Here is a 25,089-nt window from a genome sequence, read left to right as displayed (position 1 = left end):
CGGCTTTTCAGGGAACCCTGTTCATCAAAGAGCCCGATTCGTTCGCTTCCACTGGCAGACGAGAGGGGTACAAAGAGCTAACAACGGAGAGCTCCAGAGTTGAGGCAGCGCAGCACATTCAGACCCCGTGCGTAGATACAAACCAGGCAGCTCCTGCTGCTGAGCGGGCCGGCAGTGTCGCCTTTTCTCACAAGGCAAGATGTCCATTGGAGGCTGGTTGCGAGGAACGGCTCTCTCGGAATTCCTTCCGTCGTGCTCCAACGCAGCGCATGTGCGTCGTGTCCGAGCCCCTGAGGGAACAGGACGCAAAATGGTCCTGTGGAAGGAAACCAGGAGGGGGCTCCATGCGGAGAGGACCTTCCTCAACTGTGTTTGAATGATTGAACTGCTTTGAGGAAAGGGAAAAAGAACAGTGAGAAACAAGCCTGTGGTGTGGGTGAGGCAAACCGAGTGTAGCATTTTCCGAGCTGTGGACTGCCACTCGCTCGCCCGCCTCATACAACCCACGAGTCGGAACCCGGTAGTTGTCAGTTTGTCCCGCCTTGTGCCCAGTGACTTGAACATCTTTGAGGTGTGCTTCGGGTTTTGCAGCTTCTTGCTGCGAGAACGGCGCTGTCTGTGTCTGGGGCCTGTTGTGTGCCTAGCGAACACGCGGAATCTGCGCCGCTCGAACGGCCACCGCAGCTTTTTCGCGCTTCCGAGACTTGGAATAAAACCTCGGGCTGTGTTGCACACGAGTTCCACGGATCCACCGGCACTCCGAAATTCCTCAGAAGGTGTGTCTCTTCTCCCAGTTTCCTCACTTTTCCTCCGGTGGTTCGCAGCTAGTACCACACGTTGCTGGCAGTCCCGCTGGCGGGGGGGTGAAACGGTGTTCCCGAGTGTCCGATTGAGGACACACACGCCCCCCCCTGCGAATTCGACTGGCTGCAGCTGGCTCTACGCATTCTTTCTTCTTTCAAGGAAAAGCGTGCTTTCCCCCCTGCCTTGTTTGCTGTCTAAGGCTGTGGTCCCAACTTTCACGGCCGAGAGCGAGACCGGAAGACCAGGCATACACGAGCAACCGCGTCGCGCGCAGTTGCTCGTGGTGTCGTCGCCCGCCTGAGCAGCGCGGATAAACCGATGCAAAGACCTGACGCCGAGCAGCGGAAGCGGAAGCGAATTTCTCTTCGGACAAGCCTCTCTGTCTTGTCGTCGATCCGCATTTTCTCGCACACGAGCGACGCGACTCCCTCCTTGCAAAAAGCTGTTTTCGGCACGTTTCCTTCATCGCTGGTGTCAAAACGAATTCTAAAAACCGAGGCGAATGCCACGGGAAGAAAAAGGTCTGCAGTCTTTGACCGCAAAAGTGCAAGTGGTCGGGAGTGAACCGAAGGGCGCCGGCCCCGGGCCCGCTTTTCTTCTTTGCGTTTTTGCAGATGCAGTTGACCGCGATTGCCGCTTCCTTCTGCCTGGCTCTCCGTTCTCTGATAGCTGTGTGCTCTCTCGCAGAGTTTCTGTTCTCCGGGGCCGCAACTGCAAAGGGCCGAGTCTCAAAAATCTCAAGATGAAAAGAGCGCTGTCTCCTCCGGAGCTGCTGGCAACCCTTTTCCAATGAGAGGAGAGTCCGGGCGAGAGCACGTGAAGGCTCCACCTCGACTTTTGCAGTCCCCTTTAAACGCGTGCGCTCCTCTCAGGCACGCCATCCCGTCTCGTCGCGTCGGTCACGGACGTTTGCGCCTCTTCGCGTCCTAGTCCTGCTTTCTTCTACCGTGCTGGGGCTGTTGTGGCTGCGGCAACCAGGAGACACCGCTTCCTGTCTATCCTTCGGCTGCATCCGTTGCCTCCTAGTTACAAATTCGATTATCTTCGCTCCGATCGACGGGGCTCGCCTCTTCTCTGATTCGCCCGAGCCCCGTCCTCGCGACTTCTGTTCGGGCCTCGGTATTCTGTATTATTTCCAAGACGGTGAGCGAGGCGGCAAACTACGCGCTGTAAAGAAAAGACCTGCGGAGTTTGTGTCCAGCGCCTTTCTGCTGCGCCTTCCTGCCGCGTGCTCTGCGTGCTTCAGGCGTCTCTCTGGAGGGCGGCAAGACAGCGCGCCCGTCACACCTACGCCTGCCTTCCGACCTTCGTGACCGTGTCCGCTAGCCTCACTCCTTCCTCTCATCGGTTCTTTCGCGGCGCCCTCCTCGAGAACTGTGCGGTATTGCTTTTCTCCCCTCGTTTGCGTGCCGGTCGCTGCGGCCACGCGTCAAGCTCGCTTGCACCCGGCTCGCCGCTTGAGGAGAGAGCACGCGAAGCGGGAGACCGAAATCGCGTTTTTGTGGATCGCAGCGTCTTGTCCAAGTTTCAATCGCAAGACGGAATGTACGCTCGCACCGCTTTTCCCTGAGGCGGGTAACAGGCTGGAGCGTATCGGCGACAGATGGTGCGGAGTCCCATTTGACCGACGCGCGTGCCTTTTTTCCCGACGCCATGTACGGGAGGGTTCGTCTTGAGGGATTCAGGTGTACATCCACCTGGTAGCGTACGAGGAAAGCCCCATAGTCACCTCTCTTCTCTGCCACGTTTCCCGGCTGTTTCAAAGAACGCGTCTGCTCTGGCTGTTGCATCTTCCGCCGCTTTCGCGTTTTCGGGACGGGCCGTTGTGGCCCGCGTCCCCGCTACGACTCGCCAGCATCCCGCTCTCTCGTTCCTGGCGCCGTTCGCTGCACTTGTTTCTCTCGACTGCCTTCCGATACTGTTTCCGCTATGATTCTTGACGCCCAAACCCCGGACGGGGAAGCCGCAATGCCGTCCCTTCTGGCGGGCGGAGACAACGCGGGTGTCGTCCCCGTCAAATTGACGGAAAAACTCGAGGTGTTAACCCACGCGCCACAGTGCGAGTTGTTGGGTGAATTCGGTAGCTTTGGGTAAGTACCTTCTGCGCTACCCGAAATTTTCCTTAGCCTCGGAACCGTTCGGTTCCCTCGCTCTCCACGACTTTTCTCGTGTGCTCTTTTCTACAGTGTGCATACTGGTTCGTTGCCTCAGCCCCCCGTGTGCGCCTCCGGTCGTCCGGATTGCCACGTGCGCTCCTCGTCAGTTTACTCCTCCGTTCCTCGCGCCTCTTTGCCGGTTCACACCCTCAGCCGCTCTCCGAGGCGTAGCTGTTGTTCACCTGCCTCTCCCTCCTCGTCTTCCGCGCCTCCTCCGCCCTCACCCTTTCTGTGCGTTTTCCTTCGGTTTTCTCTGGAGTCGTGTAAAACACCAGGGAGCATTTACCAGCTAAGCAAAATGCGACTCTTTGGTGCGTTGCCGCTGTGTGTGCTGTTTGACTGCCTGCTCTCCAGCTGGTGGCTCCAAGGCGTCCTTGCCGTTCTTTCCTTCTCCTCGCTCCTCATCAAGCGCTGGCAGGTGAGAAAGCGTCTCTTTTTTGTGAGCGGGCCCTGCTGAAACGTGCGGAGGCCGGACCTCGGCGGTGCCGCCTCTTCTCCCGTTGTGGACTCGTTTTGTTCCTCCCTTTCGCATCTTGTCGCTCCCTGCTTCCTTGTGGTTTTGTTGCTGACCTTTTCTCTCTCAGTCCTCTTTCCTGCCTGTGCAGTCGCTTTTGTTTGGTGTCTTCCCGCGCCCCTCTTCCGTCTGTGTTCTCTCTTTGTCGTGCTTGCGTCTTCTCGCTTCCCCGTGTCTCTCACGTCCGGTCTCTTGCTTCTCCTTTTGTCCACTTCCCTTTCGGTCCTTCTTCCGCGTCTTTTCCTTCCACCAATTTGCGTTTTCGGCTCCGGTCTCTGGGGCCGCGTCTGCGTCCTTTTCGGACAGCTCATCTCACGGCCAACATCTGCGATCAGCAGAGCCGAGCTCGTGCGCACGTCTCCGTGAACCCGCGCAAGAAACTCGCTGCCACTCAGCCTGCTCTTTCGTGTCGAGTTTCTTTTCTCCCTTTCTGCCCCCGTCAGTGTGTGCAATCTACACGCGTGTCTGTTCCCCTGCTCTGTTCTTCAGGAAAAGCCTCGAAGGCCACTAAAGGTTTTCTGCTTCGACACCCTCAAGCAAATCACCGGCTCTGGAGTTCTTCACATACGTCAGTGTTATTTCGCGTCTTCCTAGTCCCCGTACCGTCGTTCCTTCCCGTCGGCGTTCCTTCTTCCATCTCTTCCTTCCCTTCTCTCCGCAGCTCCTCTGTGTTGCTGTTTCTCCGCTTGCTCGCCTCTCTCCCTCCCCCCGATCGTCGCCTTTTTCTTTTTTTGCTCCTGCCCCCCCCTGCATTTGTGGCCCCTCGCGCCTGTCGGCCTCCGCTCTCTCTGTCTCTGGGCGAAAAAGTGCAAAGAGGCGGGGACGCATGTCTGCGCGGGTGGATCCTCTCCCGCGGCGCGTTACCCCTCCTCACACACGTTGGTTTTGTCGAGCCCTCCGCGGCTTCTGCGCCTTCACGCTGCTGCGTGTCCTCCCTGGAGGGGCGTTTTCGCCTGTGCGTCTCTTTCTCCGTCTTCTCAGTGAACTTGGTGTTCGCGTCCCTGCTGTCTTCCGTCTCGACCGAGGACGCCGACCCGTGCGAGTGGTACTGGCTAAACATAATGGTTGACACAACGCTGGGTACGCCTAGGAAAAAAGGGAAACCTATCGTGCGTCAACTGCTGCTCTTTTATGCTCTTTCTGTTTCCTCGCCCCGTGTTCTTCCCATATATACGGGCGGTCCAGGGTTTCTTTGTGTTTCCAGCGGTCTGTGCTTGGTCGTCTGCCTCCCTCAGCCTCTGTGTTCTCGCACCTGTCTCGTCTCGGCTCTTCTCCCTGTCCATCTGCTTTCTCCCTCATGTCCGCGAGTTTCGGTTCTTTCTTGTGGTTCCGTCGTGCGTCTCCACACCGCCCGGCACCTTTCAGTGAGGCGGTCGCCTGTCCCCCCCCCCAAAGCTCCGGGGTACCTGCTCTGGGTCCGAGTCTCTGCCATCGGCTTTCCTGCGTGGCCCGTGTCTTTTCACCTCTCCTCCACCAAAAACCCGCAAATGCGCAGCTCTTTTCGGGTTCGCGTCCCTTCTTGTGCCCGGATATGTGTGTTCACGCAAGGGTTAGGTTTGTCGTCTTCCATGAAAAACGGTCCAGGATCTTCCGTTCCTCAGGTGTCTACGTCCTGCATCTGCTGGTGGAGTGGATGACCCGGTGGCGGAGCCTGACTGGAAGCACCGTAAGACCTCACCTCTGGCAATCCAGCACGTCTTCTCATCAGCGGGCCTACACACGTGAACGCCTCTCGCGTGCTCTCTCAGCAGGAATGTGCGCTTCCACATTTTACCTTTTCGGCCTTATCCCACATTGAAGACACACCCACTCCGCTGCCTCGCCGACAGCTTCCACCTATATGTACAAATATACATATATATATATATATATATATATATATATACATATATATATATACATATATATACATATATATATACATATATATATATATATATATACATATATATATACATATATATATATATACATGTGTATATATATATATATGTGTGCATTTGTATGTACATGTATGCTTATGTGTCTAATTATTGACATACTTCTGTGTGCTTGCTGTGTCTGTGGACGCCGAACGCGTGGAGGGGTCCTCGCTCGGTGTCATCCATTGAGCTCCGCATCCCCCGTTTGTATGCGTTGTCCCTGTACGCGGCAGGCCTTTGGCTACTATGGGAATCCGCCGGCGTGGCGCGCCTGTCTGCGTCAAGTACTCGTGTGGCAGGTCATTGTGTCGGCGATGAAGATGCTCATGGTCCTCGTGATGGTCGTGGGCCAAACACCTCTCAGTAAGCGCGAAGAAAACGCAGTTTACAGAAAATTGACGGTGGGCAAGGGACGAAACCCAGGGCAGGAAAGACAGGGGTGGGAAGCCCTCCCGTGTGGTGTGGGTTGGCGGCCGTCGCCACGCGAAGGGAAAAACTGAGAGGCGAGCTGCGAAGAGACGCGGAGTCGTGGAGCACCAGGGACAGCAAAGGGACAAAGTCAGCGGAAGGGGCAGAAACGAGAAACGCGGCCAGAGACGCAGAGCGGTGGCGACGAAGATAACAGGAAAACGAGCTTTCCGCCGAAAGGCCTCGATTCGACCGCTTCATGTGACGCGGCCAACAACAGATGATGCGCCGAATCGAGGATTTGGGTTCATGGGAAGCGGGGTCCTCAAAATGGCCGGAAAGATATACCTTTGCGGCGGTATCGATGCAGGCGCAGACGTGCCTGCACGTGTATATACACCAAGGACTGGTGTCGGATCTCCTGGTTCTCTCTGTGCGTTTTCAGCGTGGATAGCGGCGGCGCTTCTGTGAGTCTCTCTACTCTCCGTTTCCAGCCAGATGTCTGTTCTGAGAACCCCGCTCGCGGAAGGCAGCAGTACACAGCCGATGTGCAAGACGATGGAGTGGTTGCGTCGTAGGATCCTTGGGGTTTTAGTTTTCAAAAGAAAGGCACGCAGAGTCCTGCAGCGAGCGGAACGAGATAGGTCTGTCATTTTGTGGGGGTGTTTGAGTTTCGATATTAGGAGTTACACTTTGCTCTCTGGGAGCAAGAGAGGTTGCCACACGGATGGGCCCACGACATATCGCTGTGCTTAGTTATCAATCGGTCCATGTGTCTTAATACATATATACTGACATAAATACATGCATATATATACATGCATATCGTGTGAGCCGGGTGCGTGTGCACTGGCCCAGTGGCGCGTGTTCGAACATCTTCATGTATGGCATCTCTGTTTTCTTGAGGCACGGATGCTGTAACCGTCTGGAGCATCCTGTGCGGCGTTGCAAGCGCGCGGCATGTAGAAGGTTCTGTGTATGTAGTATGATCTCCCACACACAGGAATATCCTAGGGCGGAGAAAAGGCGCCCAGTGCGTGCATCTGGGGAAGAACGCGGTAGAGAGCCGGCAGTTCCCATTTCGGCTCGACCATAGCCATGCGAAGGAGGGGAACTCGCGACGGCACACACACATACACACACCGGTTCCTTGTTTCTCATCTTTGCAGGAATTCCCTAGATGACCAACCCCGTGTGAAGCTGGTGAGTCGAGCGGTGCGTGAGGGGAGGTCGCCTCCTGCTCGTTTCTCAGTGTTCCCGTCGCCCTATTCGGCACTGTGAGAATTTTGTGTGCGTTTTCGGGCCTTATCTTTCACCCTTCCTGCTCCGTGTGGCGTCGACAGTCTACGGAAGCCGTCGGTTCTCTCTGGGTTCAGGAGAGCCTCACCCCTGTCCATGGTTTCCTTGCTCTGTAGGTGGTGGTTATGGTGTTGACGCCTCTGACCATGAACACGATCCAGTACTGGATCACTGACAACATTATCAAGCGCAAACCCGGAACGAGCTACGGCCAGAGACAGTCGGACTGGCCACAAGGGTAGGTCGGCGGCAAGGAGTCGCGGGATACGCCGACTCGCGGCTAGGGGACCAGGCGAGGCGGTAGTACACAACTTGCCTCCTCGCCGGGAACGTTTCACTCTCTGAAGCTAGCAAACCTATCCGATATTGTCCACAGGCGCAAACGAAGGACAATGCGTTTTCTGTCCTTTCTTCGTGCATGCAATTCGCTACATCTGCCCCACGAGATGCTCGTCCCGCTTACTGGCGCCTTCTGCCATATAGAACCCGTATTCACATTTATCGACATAGGTATCATGGTGTCTGCCTGCGCATTTGCATCGCTCATAGATAGATAGACAGATAGAGAGGTTACCTTCACACATGCAGTTAGGTAGTCGGTGTGTAGATTTCATGCCGTCTGTACTGCAGCTCGAAGACCGTGCTTTATTTGCTAAATGCGTTGCCTCCTTTATTTATCTTCTGTTTTTTCTCACGTTGCGTCTGTGTGTCCACTTTCACAGACGAGAAACTTACCATCCCGTAGAAGCTCTCAGACGCCACGACGGAGGATCCTCGATCTCTGAGGACGTCTGTCTAGAAGACAAAGCGTGATATCAAGCACACACGCGATCTTCCGTTTACACATTGTCTTTGAATGCGCGTTTTCTGCGCCTGTGGACCGCAAATGCCGAGTTGAGAGAAAACTTGTGAATATCTGCAGCCACAGGTGCACGATCCAGTAGGCTCTGTGAGGGAGCAAATGGGGGAGGCAGGAGATGGGGAGACGCCAGAGAACGTCAGGGCAGCTAAAAGATGTACCTTCGTAGAAGGAGAAAGACGCTCACGTGTAGTCGTGTCGAAGTAATGCGTGCAGTGGATGCCACCGTCTTAGCAGCGATAACCGGGAAAAAGGGAAACTGATTCTGTTTTCTGTAAACGTGTGGACTCGCATTTCTTCTTTTTGCCAGTTGGCCGAACGAGAAAACGCTCTATCTCCGCCGTGAGGCGGGATATATTCTGAAAAGAAATAACCGTGTAAGGAGCCTTCTGTGTCTGTCGCCGGCACATACACGAACGGGACAATCTCTCGCCCTTATCCCGAGAAGATCGAGAGAGGCTGTGTAGCGGCAACTTTGCCGCTCGCTCTCCGTGGGGCTTCGTGCAAGTTTTTTCTCTGGGTAGGAAATTCAGTGGTCACTGTTTTTTCCTCGCCTGCAGAACATGAAGAGGGCATGCATCCATCTTTCGCCCAAAGGACAGAGCAGAAAGCTCAGAGAAAATCGTCCCTGCGTCTCTCCTCTGACGAGTGGGCCACACAAAAACACAAAGATTGGAAGACGAATCAGCGTTTAGAACAGTCGTGAAAAGAAAGACACCCGAGCGATAAAAAAGTCCGATGGCCTTTCGCAAACTTGCACGTGGAGGCCGAGCGCGGAAAAGGCAGCCTCCGGCACAGTAGGAAACTCGCGGCTTCCTTACGCTCTCGCCCCTTGAACTCCTCCCGTGCTGCCTTGTTCGCGTACCCAATGCCTCATTTGTAAAAGCCTGCAAGTTTGTTTCCAAGTGTCTCGCTAGCTCGGACGGAATACCGGTAGAGAGTCGAGGACAGCAAGAGCCGAGCAAAAACAGAGATGCTCCCCTGCGTGCTCATATGAAGGGAAATGCAAATGTATATATGCATAAATGTATACATGCATGTATGTTACATAGTTTGACCGACTAACGTATAAATATACGTGTCGACCGCTACATTAGCGTGTGGCTATTCCTGTGGATGCATGTACACGCACATTGCGTTATATGGGTCTGTGTAAGCATACTTCTATGTGCGTGTGCTTTGTTGTTTTTGTGGCCTGTGAGGTCGCGCGCATGTGGGCCCTTTCTTTCTTCTCAGAAAGCACTTCCTGAAATCCTTTGTTGCCCTCTAGGTCCAGTTTGCACACAACTTCTGAGGGCGTTTCCCTCGATGGCGCGGCGCCTACGCAAACGTTTCTGGTGTCCGTGTCGCTCGCCAAGCGTTTCTCGTGTCTCCACGACGCCCACTAGCCTCGGCGCTAGCTATTCGTTAGTCTGTTCCACGTGTGTAGCCCGGATAACTGTAGTGCCAGTCACTCCAGGATCCCCGCAAAAACGCTACATCATCTGTGCAAAATGGCCGCGATTCGGGGTCGAGCTAGAGAACGGAGCTCGGGAAGAACACGCGTGAAGCCAGGTGCTGGTGCATCCCACTTGGAGCCGCACGGCCGGTGTTCCAATGAGACAGGCTTTTTTATCGGGCATTTCCATTCCTATACCCCGAAAAAGTAATTCCCACGCGAGCATCTTCCCGTTAACCTGTCTGGCCTTTTCCCCCACCCCCACTGTCCGACACCACAACCGACGCGGGTGCATGCTCGTATCACAGCCGACGCAGCAGCAGTCTTTGGAAAGACGCACACGCGGCGTTATCCCTTGATAGTTCAGAAGACCTCGATTTGAGTCAGAAGCGTCGCCGAAGGCTGGGAACACCGAACCTCCGGCGTACTGCATTTTCTTTGTATCCAACGAGAGACACGGAGAACCATGGGGCGCGCTCGTCACAGCAGCACGACGACGGCGATCCAGACGACGCGAAAAAAGCGTTTTGAAAACGACACAGGAGGGACTTTTAGACGATCTAACCGCCAGGAGAGACTGACATTAGGAGGAAACCCGACACTGAGAGGAGAGGAAGGACGGAAGGAAAGGACACGTGTCGAGAGAGTGGCGGAAGAGCGAGAGAAACAGGGAAGAACGAAGAACCTGTGGTGCAAGGAGTGGAAGCAGAAGAATACACCGAGAAGCATGCGAAACGGCAGGACGGAGTTGAAAAATAACTACTCCGGGGCACCGCGACGGACGCGGTCGGCAAGAGAGGTGTGCTCGCCGTCAAGGCCCAAATCCTCGAAGCAAATGCTGCAGGCACAAAAGACACAAAACGAAACGCAAACACATCTGAACGCCCCCGCCGAAGGCACAGGAACACACTCTCCGGGAGATGCAGGCGGCATATGGAGACGCGGCGACGCCAGGCACCTGTTCTCTGAGAGTATGGCCGTAGTGGCGATGCATGTTGAACAACAGAGTCGCGGACGGAAAGGAAGATCGACGAGGCAGCGTCGGGTAAAGCGAGACGGGCGGAGCGGAGAGAAACGAGCCGACTGGCGCCGCACCATGACGCACGTGAAAAAGAAGACGGAAAACGGAAGAGGCGTAGGAGACCAGCGCACGCGGGGAAACGAAAGTGACAAGGGACGGCGCCCCCGGCACGGCGGCAGAGGCGAATACAACGAAGGAACTGCGTGATGGCGACGCGACAGAGAACAGTGTCAACGGCGGGGGAGAACGTCCAGGGGACAGCGGCGGCTCGAGAGAAAGGCAGTCTCCGCAGCATAGAAAGACGTACCCGTATAGATCGGAGAGCCCCCTGTCCTGTGCAAAGAAGGCAAAGGAAAAGAGTCAAGAAAGGATGGACCGCAGTGACGCAGACACCCGAGAAACCAACACGGGGTCGCAACGACTCTCGGAGGGCGATCGCAAGGAGAAAAAAACAGGGAAATAGAACCAATTGAACACCATGCATTAATATACCAAAGACAATCAGGTATGAATCTGGGATCCTTCTTGGCCGATTCAGGAGAGAAAATGCAGAGCGAACACCTCCACCCAAGGTGCGTGAACCTCATCAACTGAAGGCGAAGGAAAGGAGAAAGATCCACTCGCCCGGATACGGTTTTCGCGGTGGGAACTTTCGCGTAATTTCCAAAGCGGCATTACGTGGCCAGTCGAGACATGGCCAACGGCTTGTCAGGACCAGCTGAACAGGAGCGGGGTTCCCTCGGGACTTAATGGAGTGCTGGGCGGGCGGCGTCACGTTCGAGTGCTTGGCGAGCGTTCATCAAAAGGAAGGCTTGAGCCTGTTTGCGCTTTCAGAGACACCCGTCTTCCGGTGGGTCTGCGTGCCTTCCTGGCTTCCGTCTCTGTCTTTTCGGTGTTCTTTCCCCCTCCCCCCGTTCTCTGCCTGGCGTCTATCGCCGCTTCCGATCCACTTTTCTTCGTCTCATTCTCTGCTTCGCCCGCCCCCTGGTGGATTCCCCAGCTTCCACCGTCTCCTTTTCCTCACCGGGACGAATGGGGTCATAGAGGGCAGGCGGCACGAAGATGCGCCGCTTCGCGAGGACGCCGACCGCGACGACGATCCACCAGAAGACGAGAATGATCGCTGCATGCAGACAAGAAGAAGGAAAGCTCAGGGTGCGAGAGCCGCTGCCAGCTAGAGAGCAAAGACGAAAAGGCAAGGCCCGAAACCGCCACGGACGCAGGACGGCGTAGACACGGAACGAAAACACGCGCGAGGGCCTCGGGACGAAACACGACGAAAGCGAAGAGTATCCGCATGCGCGAAACAAATCGACGAGTGCCAGGAACAGAACGCACGCTGAGGGGAAGGAAAAAGGCCAGACGAGGATGCGCAGGCCGAAAAAGAACGGCGAGAGAGAATGAAGCGTGGCGATGAGCAATGAGAGGCGACCATCAGGAAGAAAACGACGGGGGTGAGAGGAAGAGCGGAAGACGGTGATGATGGGAAGTGCGAGCAAGAACAAGCAAAAGAGACGCGTTAGGGGAAAAGGGACGAAGATGTGCCAAGAAGGCGGCTAAAGACGATTGGTGCTATGTCACGACGGCGACGAGCCTCGACTGCGCCTTCGGCAACTCGAGAGTCTTACCCACAATCCACCTCAACCCTGATTCATTGCATTCCGGGAGGAGAAGAAGATCAAGGATCCAAACGATTGTTTGGCACATGTTGAATACGTGAAAGAGGCGAATCCAAGTCGGCACGGTCTTCACGAAAACGCCCAGCACAGACAACCCCGTCGTGAGACGCTCGAAGCGGAGGCCGGTCGCTTGGCTGTCGTCGATGGGCGCAGGCGTCGAGACCGACGCGGTGCTGCCAGAGCGAAAAACAACAGAGATCGATAACGTGGAAACGCATGGCGAAGCAAACACGCGAAAAGGAGAAGATGCAGGCCAAAAGGCCCAAGTGGAGAGAGACATTAAGAGAGACACACTGGCAGAGAGGGAGTGGACTGTGGAAAGCCCGAGTCGCTATGGAGCGGGAGAAGGGACGCGTAGAGGAACTTCCGGATACCTAAGCAGGGGAACGTGAACGCGATTCCAAGAAAGAACAAAACGAGGGCGAAGGGCGACAAAGGCAAACACAGAGGCAAGCGTGCGAGGACGCCCGGAGGGAGGAGAGAGGGACATGGAGACGGGAAAACCGAGGACAGACGCCGGATTCTGAACACAGAGTTGTACGCAATACCACACGGAGGGTTGGTTGCCCAGCTGACAGGAGAGAAGAGAAGAACGGCAAACGCGGTCCGGACGACTTGAAAGAGTCAGGTGGAAGGACGCAGCGGCAGGAATGTGCGAGCCGGTTGCCATGCAGCTATTGCAATTTAACTTACGAGGAGGACGCACTGATGGTTGAGTAACCCCAGCATGTGAAGAAGAGAACAAGGCTCTGCAGAGAGAAAACGAGCAGGACTCCACGCAGAAGGGGAGAGGGACGTCGGGGACGTCTCCTGTGTTTATTTAATCCCCGCGCCTCCATTCCGAGACGTGCGCCGCGCAAAGGAAACAAACAGGCTTTCCTCCGTTTCCTCTGCCTCTCCAGGACGGAAGAGTCGGTTCACCCGGAGGGCGGAGCGAACAAACGAAAACGAAAGAGCGCCAGACACGAGAAGTGCCAGGACGTGCACGCGCTCGGAAAGAGAAAGGGCGATTCTACGCCAAGATCTGCGATGGAGAAAGACGTGCCCATCGCCCATGAATACATGCAGATAGAGGCCGGCAGAATGATCTACACACAAACTTTCTGCGCCCCCGTTCCGACAAGCAGGCGAGCGTTCGCATGCATGCACGCCCCGAGAAAGGCGACGCAGAGTGGCCGCGTGAACCGGCGCGACGCTGCAGATGACTTGATCGACAGATTCACGCGGAGGCGGGCCGGCTGCAACTAAAAAGTTCAAGCGACTGTTTATCAAAAACACAGGTATCCGCAAAATGTAATTATGAAGTAAGGATACAGGCACCTGCCCAGTGCCCACCCACAGACGTCGGGGCTCCGTCCAGCGATGACTAGCTAGACGTCTTGCATGTACAGCCCCAGCTCATCCTGCATTGACATGTCTCTCTTACCTGCAAAAACCACGCGCCGGAGAAGAGGTAGACACTGGGCTTCATAGGACAAGCAATCTCCGTATCGACTCGAGGCACCGTATACTGGAAACCTGGAAGGAGACGAGAGAAGAAACACACGCGGGTTTCGCCGACGTCCCGCCCATCAGGCTGCTCTTTCCTGCCTTCTCCGGCGCTCAGTGTCCACCGCCCCTCTGACTTGGTCGTGGCTACGGTCAGCGCACCTGTGACAAGGACGATGGCTCCGAGGAGGTAGAGGAGGCCGACCCAGAAAAAGTAGGAAACAATCCTGCGGCCGATTTGAACAGAGGAGCCGACGCAGAAAGACAGGACCACAGAGGAAAGGCGTGGAGGCAGCAGCGCAGAAAAAGGCTGGGCAACAGGAAACGACAGAGAAGTCCCCGCAAAAAAACGCTGACGAAACGAGAGAATCAAGCGCACACGGAGTAACGGAACGAAGAGTGGAAGACGACGGAGAAGACGGAAAGCCAGAGCGGGGGGGACACAACAGAAGACAAAAGGCACGAGCAGAGAGAAGGGAAAGAACTTTCGAGCACCAAGACATGTCCGACGGGGGATGTATGCAAAGAGTAGAGAGGACACACAGATGCACTGTACGCCTAGAGGAAGCACAGTGGCGGGTGGAAACGGAAAAGACGAGAGGAGACACGTCACCGACAAGAGGGTCGCGAGGAGAGAAAGCGAAAAACGGTCGCACATCCAGAGACGGCCATACAGCTTACGTGACTCTCAAGATATCGGTCCAGAAGTTTTTGCAGCAAATGAGGTAAACCATGGTCGTGTCGACAGGGCTTTGACCTACAGCGTGCACACAGGCGAAAACATCAAAACGCGGAACGCACATGACGGAGAAAACCCCGCAAAGGCACCGAAGCAGGCAGAGGACGAGGACGGAGGAAGAGCAGGGAGTGGACGTGGACGAAAAACCGCTAGAGAGAGAGAGAGGACAAGTAAGCGCCTGTAGCAGAGCAAACGCGGGGGACGCGCAGACCGGCAAGAAGCTGTGGCCATCCGACAGGAGACACGAGAACTGCCTTCCTAGGCCAACACGCTGCTGTCCTACGCTGCCCCTGTTCGTCAGGTGTCTCTGGTAGCACCGGAGTCGTCCCTCTGGTGGTTTCCAGGAGCGCGCACACGTCTCCGTTCCTGAGAGCAGCGAAATCTCTTCCTATGGCGCGCGCGCGCCTTTCCACTCAAAAGAACCTCACGCGCATGCGCGGAGAGTCCTCGCGAGTCGGAAACTGACCCTTGGAGCCTCCAGGCGGCTGGTTCCGCGGCGCTGCCGCCGGCGCGTTCGGCCGGGGTGGCGGAGGCGCTCCGCCGCCGGCAACCACTGCAGCCATCTGGACGCCCGAAGAGAGACGGCAGGCAGCGAGGAGAGAGGGAGAGCAAAAGGGCGGGACGGAGGGGGGAGGCGACCCGAGCAGGCGGACCAGGAAGGCGGAAACGACAAAGACCAGCACGTGTGTGAAGGGCGGAAAGGGAACGCGTGGAGAACGCGCCAAGGATCCCCTAGGAACAGAAGTGGGTGAAGAATACGCAGAAAGCCAGTCGAGGCAGAAGCCGCAAGAAGAAGCAACCGGGAACCCCCGGAACAAGAGGAGGCGTGTAAGTGGAACAACGAAGGAAAAAGAGTGGCGGAAGTAGGGAGCACAGACAATCCAAGACCGGGGCGGCGCAGCAACGACAACTGGACCAGGATCAAACTCTTTTTTAACGACAGCGGAAGCGGCCAGCAGGAAAGCGGAAGGCCAGGGTTAACACTGCAGCCGCTCCCGCCATTCTGCTTCGAACCGGAGTTTGGAGGAATGGTGCACGCCGAATGCTAGTCTCACTGTCAGGGTACATTCCGTTCTTTAGTCTCTCCCGTCGCCTCCTCTTTCCCTTGTCCTTTTCTGGAGGAGAGTAGAAACGAGCCGGAAGAAGAGCGATAACTGGGCAGTCCGAAGACGACGAAGGGGAGTGCGGATGTCCCCCTTCCAATATCGGTTGAGGACCGCTCCTGTCTAGGCCAACGGAAAGAGGACACGAAAGGAGCAGAAAAGACAGAAACCCAACCGTGCAGCGAGCGAGAACAGGAAACTAGGTCGTGGTCGCGCCTGCCACCGTCGCGGGACGGCGACTGCATCAGAAAGGGGCTAGGATGAACACGACGCCATCCTCCACTGGTACGGGGCTTATACCAAGGAACTCGAGCGCTTCCTGAGGCATAAAACGAGAAGAAGCGAGTTACTGGCAACTAAAAAAGTGGTGTGCTTGGATCTCCAGTCCCTCGTGCCGTTGCGCTCCACCCCCGCTCCTTCCGTGAGCAAGCGCCGCGGTGTGGACCGGCGACACGTTGAGCGAGACAAGTAGCTTTCCACTGGAAAGGGGAGTTTAGGTGCGTCGGATAGGTGTCTTCACTCGAGAAAAAATCCCCAGCAGCCGGAACACAAATCGGTGCGCCAAACGGCCTCCGAGACACAGTTCAGCGAGATGCCAAACAGCGTCGAGCGGAAAGTCGCATGCAAAATGCCCGACGCATGTGGCTGGGCCTAAAAAGAGCAGTCAAACACGGACGTGGTCACCACTGCGCGTAGTCGCTTGCCAGAGTAGCCAGCTGGCTGCTTGTCTCTCTCCGACAGATGCAGCCCCTCAGACGCATTCTCTGCTTTTTGAACAAACTCAATGCGTTTACGTGTCGCGGCCAATGTCGCAGATGTGCCACGCTCGCACACGATCGCGCGACTCGCTGTCGAAGTCAACAACACCGCGTCTCGTTCGGTCTTCCAGCGAAGCCGAGGCACTACCACACTGGTGGCGCTTGAGAAACGTGTGTCTTTTGACTTCCCGGTCCTGCTCGTGGTGAAGTGACGACAAACGAGTAAGGAAAGAAGGGACACATCTATAACTGAATTCGTTCCGTCGCGGCGAACGAAGACATCGCATAAGCGGTCGTCGTGGACGACAGCCACTCGCGGTTCGGCCGAGTACATGCGTCGATTCGTGGCCGTGCGCGTTTTGTTTACAGGTTGCGCGCATTGATCTGTTCTCGTGGCTACAGCTGCTCTTCAGACTGAGTCTGCCGCCTTCTGCTGACATGTCAAATTCCCCGGTGACCGGGCATAGTCCACGGAATCCTGCTCGTACCCAGAGCCCCGACGTGTCTTGACTGCTTGAGTCAGAGAGCCGCCAAAGCGCGCAGGCCGCACGCTGTCTACTTCAGATTTGTCCTTTCGTGTGGCAGCGGTTCAGAACTTTTTGCCTTTCATACCATCGCATCTGGAGCTTGTGTCCCCTTTTCACGTTGAACACACAGGCTCGGCCGTGCCGCCCGCGCAGCGCATTTCCTCGACTGTACGCACCGCGCCAGGCTCGCTGGCTCATTTGCGCGCGGGGCGCAAGATTTTTTCCGTCCGGAAGGACGATTCCGTGCCTAAACGACTTGGGACTCGATTAATTGTTTTCCTCCGTTAACCGGAGCTCCCAAGAGCCCCGCAGATGCAAACTAGAACTCCAGTTTCCCGTCTTGTGTGGTAGGTGGCCTCTTTGCCGGTGGTGGCTGTTTTCCGGAGTGTGCTGTGTCATTGTACGAAGGTAAAGATAGTCTCGTTGCATCAGCAGTGGATCCAAACCACCCCGTCCCTTTCTTGGCGATGACCCTCAGCGGCAGGAGCTCCTTTCTTCGACAACCGCAGCAGGAAGGAGGCTGACTGGTGGTTGGATGTCTCCTTGTTTTTCCGTCTGCCGCCCGTCCACAGCCAGGAGTGAAGAGGCCTGACAAGCGGAAGAGGTCCCACGAGCACTCAGGGTCTTTTCAAACTTTTCCCTTCGAAATGTCTGCATCCGTCTCTCCGTTGGCCGCAGGACACGATGAGTTGCCTCTGGGGACGCCGGAAAACGCCGGGGGCGCCGTCCAGGAATTGCCGACACCTGGCCCCAAGGCGTCTGGGCGTGACGGTGTAGTGGAGATTGCAGACGCGACCAAGGGGTGCGGGGGCGACAGCGAAGAGTGGGCGGGCTCCAGCTGGCCAGTGGGGATCCTCGAGACCAGAAGCGATAAATGTGCGACAGAGGAAAGAGATCCTAAATTGGGCTCCGCTGCTACTGGCGCGCTCACAGCGGAAACCGGCGAAGCGTTCGAAAGATGGTGGGGAAGCCTCTGTTTGTCGGATTCGTCCTTTCCGAGTCGAGTCTATATACCATGTTCCCATGGTTCGCTCTCTCCCTCTGTTTCTTCGCATTCGTCTCCAGGAGTCGTGCCGCAGCCCTCACCTGGACTACTCGCTGAAGCGCTTCCTGTCGACGATGTGTCACTTGGGGACCGTGGTCCGTGCTGCAGCTTTCCGACGCTTCCTGGCCCTGCCGGCGCCCCATCACTGTCTTTCGTCTCCTCTCTTTCGTGCTCGTCGTCTCATTCTTCTTCCCCTGACACAGAGGGCTGCATCTCTCAGTCTGGCGGGTGTAGGAACGCAGACACAGCAGAGCCGCATGGCCTCGATTGTTCAGCCGGAGAGACAAACTGCGGGAGGTCCGCTTTATCTGCTCCCGGGGCCTTTTCCCTTTCCTTTCCGCTTTCCACTGCAGAGATTGCTTCTGCTCCATCGCCAAATGCAGAACTGTGGCTGCCTGCACTACCGGAGGCCCCTGGTGTGCACACCCTCGGTGTACAGAGCAGTCTCTCCGTTCGGTCCTGGGAAGACACCGTAGGCCCGCGAGGTGCGGAGGGGGTGGGAGTTCTTCAGACGACTCTCTGCTCGCGCGAACCCGGAGAAGAACGCGCATCCACCAGTGTCGGCCGTCAGGCGACTGTGCCTGATCTTGTTGCCCCGCTCTTTTATCAGGAAACGAAAGGGCAGAGCGGCGAGCAGGCACGCGTCAAAAAACGCACAGCTGCCTCTCCGAGTCCGGAACTCCGCCAGCCGCCGAGTGTCCACCTAGGGGAGTCTCTCTGGGAAGGCCTTTTCGGAGGAGAGGCCCGCGAGGCTTCCTTCTGGCTTGTGAAACACTTGTTGTGGGCGGAGCGCACAGAGCAGTTAGAGGCAGAACTGAATGGCATGTTTCGCTCTTCGTCTCCGGAGCATCACCGCAACGGACCATCTCCTTGTCCCTTCCTTTTTTCGTGTTTTCCGCTATGGAAGAACATCGCAGCGAGGCGACGGACGGACGAAGGCCGGGAGAGCAGCCTCTTGTCCCCAGCTCTGTCTGCTCTTTTTGCCGTAAATTCGCGAACCTTGACTTCTATGCTGATGCTGCCCTCGCTAGCAGCATGGGACGAGAAGGTATTCTTCTCTGCCTTCACTTCCCCCGAGGCACAGTCGAGGATGATACCATCATGGTCCTCGTTTTTCTACGGAGACGCGGAGGGAAGCGAACAAGACAGTCGATCTCTGTGTCTTTCTTGCCGTCCTTTCTCGCCTCCGCCTTTCCTAGGAGGAGTTGTTATCGGACGGCCTGTGATAGGGAGTTTATGCTATATTTCTCATGCGTTGCTTAACCGGTGTGAGCATATTTCGACATGTTGTAAACACCACTTGGTCGGATTCCAACGGTCAAATGAGGGGCGTCATCGTAATTCGAGAAATTTTTCCAAAGTTCTGCGTCTGTGTCGCGAAGTGTTTTGCCGACTCCTTCTTCTCCATTCGACCGCAGTAGCTGTGGCATGGGGAAGGCACATTCACTTTGACTGGAGAACCGCCAGCGACGCACCAACACCGCGGCACAAACAGCTGAGTCTTCTTCCTCTTCTATGCCTGGAGCTCTGTCGCCAGCAAGGTGAAATACGAAAGCTTCAAGGGTCGATATCGCATAAGCTGCGCCAGCAGCACGAAGCAGCAACTCGGTCAAGGCTTCTCGATGTCCTCTGGGCCGCTGCGGCCGGTGACGAGAGCTCCACGGCGAATAGTGACGAGGTGTTCCCGTTTCTGTTTCGTGCTCGTGGACCACCAGTGGAGGGTCAACAACATGAGAAGCAAGAGAGGGGAGAGATGAACGAGGCAAAAATCGCCGACTTGGAAGAGGATGCAAGTGAAATGCAGACTGTGCTTTGGTGGCTTGCAGCGCATGTCTTCATGTGTGACTCCCAAGTGTATCTACACCTACCAGCGGACCAGCCAGTGTCACATGGCGCGGTCCCCGTCACTCAAGAGATTCCAGCGACGAAGACGGGACTTCAGGATCTGAGGTTGCTTGAGCAGACGTGCTCGGCCGCAGTCAGTGTCCACGACGATTTCTGCATCTGTCAAGACGGAGTCACAACCGGTAGTCCCCGGTGTACACGGTTTTGTTGTGCATGGGCCCGACGAAGAGCTGTCCACAGCGATGGGCAAGTCGCGGGAAATGAAGCGGGAAGGCTCCAGCTAAACAGCTCTACTTTAGCCGTTTCCCGCAGGCCTCACCATTGCAATCGCGAGGTAGCAGGCGCATCGAGGTTGTGTCCTTGTCGTCGTGACGTATACCAAAGCGCAGGGGACAGAACTGACACGGTCCCCCTCATCGTGTCGTCACCTTCTTCCGGCTGTATGCTAGATGTGCGAGGCCAACATCGGTCTCCCGTGCGAGCCATACGGGTTGCAATTCTTCTCCTGCGAACCACATTTCGACACTTTCTCTGCTCTCGTTCTGCTGTCCCGACCCAAAGCGACGCATCAGCTCAAATGGTGCGAGAGGTAGAGGATCCTTACCCCCTAAACGGGGCAGTGCGTTCACAGGGTGACAGCGGCGACGACACTTCCACGCGACGCGGGGACGGCGGACAGGCCTCTGTCTTCGTCTGCGCCTTCCTCGACGACGGACGCGTAACTCTGAATGGACGACTTGTCTCAGTAAGCCCCCAAACCTCTAAGTGGAAACACGGGGGACGGAAATTGAGGTAATATTTTAAGTAGGCAGGATAGTGCGCAGCATTTCGCCATACGATACGGGATGCACACGGCTGGTGGATGACTTGCTGGAGAAACTCATGCTTTCGTCCGATCTCGCCCACGTGTGAGGAAAAGTTAGTGGGTTTTCCAACTTTGAAAAGTTCGTACATGGCCGTGTCCTACAGGCTCAAAACACCCTTGTGGTACACGTTCTAGACGTGGCCGTAGGCGTTGCCCGTGACAGTGGAAAATCCTTGTATGCGCCTGTCTCCCATGTGTCGGCGACGTCAGTAGAAACGTAGACATTGTTTGCAACCATTTAGGGTTTACTATTAGTTTTCAGCTGTGCGTGAAAACCGTTTACGACCTCGCGTTTATCGAAGCATTTCCATCACACACTGCTGCGATAACTAGGGGAAGAGGAAGAACGGTTTAAAAAGCAAAATGAAATCTATTTCATACTTCGCGGGGTAGCAGCATGAATCTTGAATCTAGAGCCCCATTCCTGTCAGTAGGATACTTCTCGTTAAGAATATTTTATGTCCACTTTCAGTCTGTTGATGTACTTCTGTAGGAGGCCATGCATATGTTACAATCTGACCCCTCGCGATGCGTTCGATTGAGCTGCTCAGATCTGTGCTGTGACTGCTGGTCTCTTGCGCGTATCCCGCGAAAGCTGCTTTATTTACGCATGCGCTTTTATTGCGTCCTCTTTGGTGTTTGTTCTGGTTTTTCAGTTTCCGACCCCCTCTCTGCAATCCCCAGTATGTCCACATATTGTGGACGTGATCATGTTCTCGTGGTTTGGGACAGGCCGACGCCCTTCTCCGTCCCCGCAGGGAAACTCTTGCCCATTGTGGCCTGTTTCTCCTTCTACCTCTCCTCCCTCTTCGCCGTCCTCCCCCATTTCCTGCGACGTCACTGCTCCGCAGCAGCGCTTCACCCTTTTGTTCCTCGCAGCAGACGGACGACTCCTAGCGAGTGGCGATATCCCACCGTTCCTCGTTCGGACGTCGCCCCTGTGTGCGACACTCACGAAGGGAAGGCTAGGCAGTTTCTTCCACGCGCATCCCGTTGAGGCCGTGTGCTCGCGCACTGGGCGACCACTGCTCTTTTCGGCTTTCTTGGCAGCTAACCCTGAAGGTGCCGCTGTAACCTCCGGTCTGGCCTTGCCTCGCTATCGGCATTTGCAGGGATCGGTATCAGGCGATATGCTTATCTCTCGTATTCCGACCTCCTGCTCTTCAGAGGCATGTTCTGCTTTCGGTCCGTCGCCTTCTGGCGTTCCCTCTTCTTCCGGTCCCAGGCGCTCGCAGGCGAATGCAAATGCTACGGGGGCTACAGCAGACACTGCGGCAAATGAGCCTGTGTCGCCAGGCTTGGAGGGCCCAGGAGCGCCAGTCCAGCTATCGGATATGCGTTCTCTTGCTCTGTTGAGAGGGCGTGCCGCATTACACAGTTTCGAGCATCAACCTGTCGGCGCTTCCTCTGGCGGTGGAAGTTCCGGCTGCGGCTCCGCCCGCTTTTGGTCACGGCTTTCCCCCTGCGACTCTTTCCAGTCGACAGAGGATAGAGATAATTCTCGGTTAGGCAGAAGAGAGGAAACGTTGCCATGTGTTCTGGCTATTCTCCAGTCTCACACGGGTGACCCTGTCCGGCTTCAGATGGCATTTGAGAAGCCAAACCGCTCTGGAACGCAGTTACAAAGGACCGCCGGGTGTCGATCAGCCTTGATCCAGGGAATTGGAGGAATCCGCGAGGACTGTCACGTCGCTCTTGAGTTTGTTTCATGGGGGCTTGTGGGCAGAGGACGATACCAGCAAACACCCAGTGCTGCGACTAGTTTTAAAAATGAAGTAGACACAGAAACAAAAGGGGGAGAAGGGACACACAGGAACAAGGACGCCGAACACAGATGTCATGCTACTCAGCGGAAGATGCGTTCAACTCGAGGCGAGGGAGGCGGTGTCAAGTACAACCCAGTGGAGGACATGCCGTGTTTTTCCTCCCTCCCACATCTTCTAGAATCCCAACGGTGGGCTGCGTGCTGCGTGTATCACCTTGTGGTGCTCGTCAAGACCGGCCCAGCGACGCATGAAGGAAATATTTTGCTGTCAACTCTCGAAAAAACGCAGCATGATTGGCTTACTTCCTTCTTCGTCTCACATCCCCACATTCGCGCCTCCATCCGGTCCCTTCGCCTCGGCTTCGAGCACCTGACCGCCTTTCAAAATGACAGAGTCAGACAAAAACTCTTTATGCCACAACCAAAAGCAGGCGCGTCTCCCGAACGACAGGGTGGCACTGGCAAGATGTCCGATACTGGTGGGACTCTGAGGAGGGGTAGATGGCGGAGGCGAGGAAACGATTCCTTCGTTAACGGAAGGAAAGAAGTACCTGAGGACCAAGTGACACGTCAGACCGTGGAGACTACATGTTCGACAGCTGAGAGGAAGAAGCCTGACAAAACGGACGATTGCCAACCAGGAGGCTTAAAGATACAAGAGGCAGGAATGCCATTGGAATCAAATGGCGACGTCAATAGGGGCATCAGAGACGGAAGCAAGAGAATAAGGCCTTTACTAGAATGGGAGGAAGCTGACGGACAGTTACGACTCTTCTTACGACTGGTTGATGGCGCCTTCCTGTCTATCAATCTCCACCAAAGGCGCGTCGAAATTGTGTGGGACTCTAAAGACCGTGGGCTCCTAGAACAGTTTGAGCATATGACTTCACCAAAGGACAGGTGGAGACCTACAAGGAGCAGCGCGGCTCACTGGACCATATTTGCAGCTCGGGAGTTTTCAGACAAGTCTCCATGTTGAAACCAAGGCAAAGCATATATGACGGTGCAGCATGAGAGTATAGGCGAACTTTACACGGTTCAGTGTATGCCTTTTAAAGCAGAATTGCAAAAGGAACGGAGAATCGGCTTCTCACGGTTAAACACAGCTTCGAAATCGAGAAAAGTCTGTATTCAGTTTAGCATCGCCTCAATAAGTTCGGGCATGCAACAGAAAACTGCTGGCGATTCTCGTCACTGTGTGCGTCTGTACTGCGGCCCTGTGTTGATCAAGTACTTGCAAATACCTGGAAGACCAGATGCACACCATATTTCTGGGGTGATCCACATTTCCTGTTTCTGTGCATTTTAGTCGTGCCATCTGAATGCTTAAGCCGATATTCCGATTTTGCTGTCCTGGAGCGATTCCCCGTACTTTGGTTTGGGAATCGTCCAAGCGTGTAGTGTGTGGAGAGTGCAAGAACATCATAAGCTTTTGATCAGGTGCCCTGCTTGACTCTTTTTTCTCCTATCGCCGGAACGCTGAGACCAAAGGCCCACGTTTTTCAACGCTCATGCTGTTGGAGCTAGGCGAATAGTATGCCTTTGCGTTCGGGACGGAAAGTGTGCCGACAGCAGTTCATGTTGTACCACTAGCCCCGGGACTGCCATTTTGCATCGACTTCGTTCCTCTGATACTCTGTCCCTCGTTTGCCAGCCCTTTTCATGAGTTTGCTCCTTGTCGTGTCAGTGGGAAACAAGTGCCTATGTGAAGGCATCGACCAACCATAAAATATAAACTTCCTCTCGCACAGCGAAATGGAAGAGCACTACCCCAAAAAGGCCTGTCCCACAGCTCAATGAAAGAGCTTCAGATCCGACTCTGTCGTACAACTCATGTAAACCTCCTGTTTGTCCTAGTAGTGTCTCGTTGGTCTAACGCATGCCTTGCCCGGACTATCCTGCAGCGCGACAGAAGTATTCAATGTGTTTTGTCATTTCTGGTGAGGATCCCAACACCTCCAAGATCATTGCGTGCGGCTCGTACTTTCATAAAATGAGTGTGCAATACACGGACTTCCAATCTCTCCCAACGAGGCCAAGCCAAGTATGTGCCAAGGGTTGCTATCGTTCTTTTAGCAAACACATGAGGGGTCGTAGACAACTGATATATACACACACGCAACACAAGCAGCCGTGGAGGGAGCTCACCTGCAATTAAGAGCATAACGTTTCCCTCGTCCTGTCGTCGGAGCTGTGGCGAAACGTCAACCCGTCATAACTACATTAGACTACAAAACACTTTCCAACCTAGCAAGTTCCCAGTCTGTTCAGCACAAGTTTGAAAAAACGCTGCTAATCGTCATTCAACAATAAGAGAGAAAAAAAGAAGCTGTGACGACTATGGTAGAATTTCCATGCACTCTTGTTGGACCTGAATAGCAATCTGGGGAAATATTCGGGAGCCTCATGTCAATAAACGGCACACAACGAAGAAACCATATCATAGCACACAGAATCCTAATCGGGTGTTTGTCTCCCTGACGTAACCCCGGGCAGCTTAAACCGATCGATATGCAGCGCAATCCAGCAGGGGAATGTCAGGCTGGTCTGCGCCCGTGGCTTCGCATAGAACTGCCTCTCCACGGATGCAGTGAGATCGAGGAGCCCACGGGATGACAGGAAGAACGCTTTTAGCTTTCCTATCTCCCACAGGACGAATGTACTCGCTTTGTGCCGCCAACAGCAACAAACTCCTTCGTCAGCAGGGTACTCCAGTGTGAGTTTAACAGCAAAACAGTGGATCACGCCGTGTGTTTACAGACCGCCTGCACTATGCCTTCTCCGACTAGTTGCCCAGTATTGTTCATCTCAAAAATTGTAGAGGACGAAAAGTGAATTGAGTTTAAGTCCCAGT

The 25,089-nt window shown here is 55.3% G+C and overlaps 3 protein-coding genes across 3 annotated transcripts; 2 read left to right on the top strand and 1 right to left on the bottom strand.

Annotated features, from left to right (window-relative positions):
- Positions 1-2,733: 2,733 nt before the first annotated feature.
- On the top strand, positions 2,734-7,916 carry NCLIV_001210 (klla0c10076p, related; the record flags this gene model as incomplete). Its single annotated transcript, XM_003879616.1, has 10 exons — positions 2,734-2,894; positions 3,315-3,378; positions 3,964-4,042; positions 4,456-4,554; positions 5,076-5,140; positions 5,630-5,759; positions 6,250-6,271; positions 6,974-7,007; positions 7,220-7,341; positions 7,826-7,916. The coding sequence occupies 10 exons, from the start codon at positions 2,734-2,736 to the stop codon at positions 7,914-7,916; spliced, it is 867 nt and encodes a 288-aa protein (XP_003879665.1).
- Positions 7,917-10,211: 2,295 nt separating this feature from the next.
- NCLIV_001200 (hypothetical protein) lies at positions 10,212-14,890 on the bottom strand (the record flags this gene model as incomplete). The annotated part of the gene is made up of 8 exons (XM_003879615.1): positions 10,212-10,238; positions 10,729-10,754; positions 11,446-11,544; positions 12,050-12,273; positions 12,794-12,849; positions 13,527-13,618; positions 13,751-13,898; positions 14,756-14,890. The coding sequence occupies 8 exons, from the start codon at positions 14,888-14,890 to the stop codon at positions 10,212-10,214; spliced, it is 807 nt and encodes a 268-aa protein (XP_003879664.1).
- Positions 14,891-17,362: 2,472 nt separating this feature from the next.
- On the top strand, positions 17,363-23,214 carry NCLIV_001190 (conserved hypothetical protein; the record flags this gene model as incomplete). The annotated part of the gene is made up of 2 exons (XM_003879614.1): positions 17,363-20,194; positions 21,127-23,214. 2 exons carry the CDS (start codon positions 17,363-17,365, stop codon positions 23,212-23,214), a joined length of 4,920 nt encoding a protein of 1,639 aa, XP_003879663.1.
- Between the last annotated feature and the right edge of the window lie 1,875 nt (positions 23,215-25,089).

This window comes from Neospora caninum, chromosome Ia (genome assembly GCF_000208865.1).
Source record: "Neospora caninum Liverpool complete genome, chromosome Ia".
NCBI classification, from domain to species: Eukaryota; Apicomplexa; class Conoidasida; order Eucoccidiorida; family Sarcocystidae; genus Neospora; species Neospora caninum.
The sequence above is the reverse complement of the archived record's forward strand: the minus strand, read 5'-3'. Positions and strand labels throughout refer to the sequence as shown.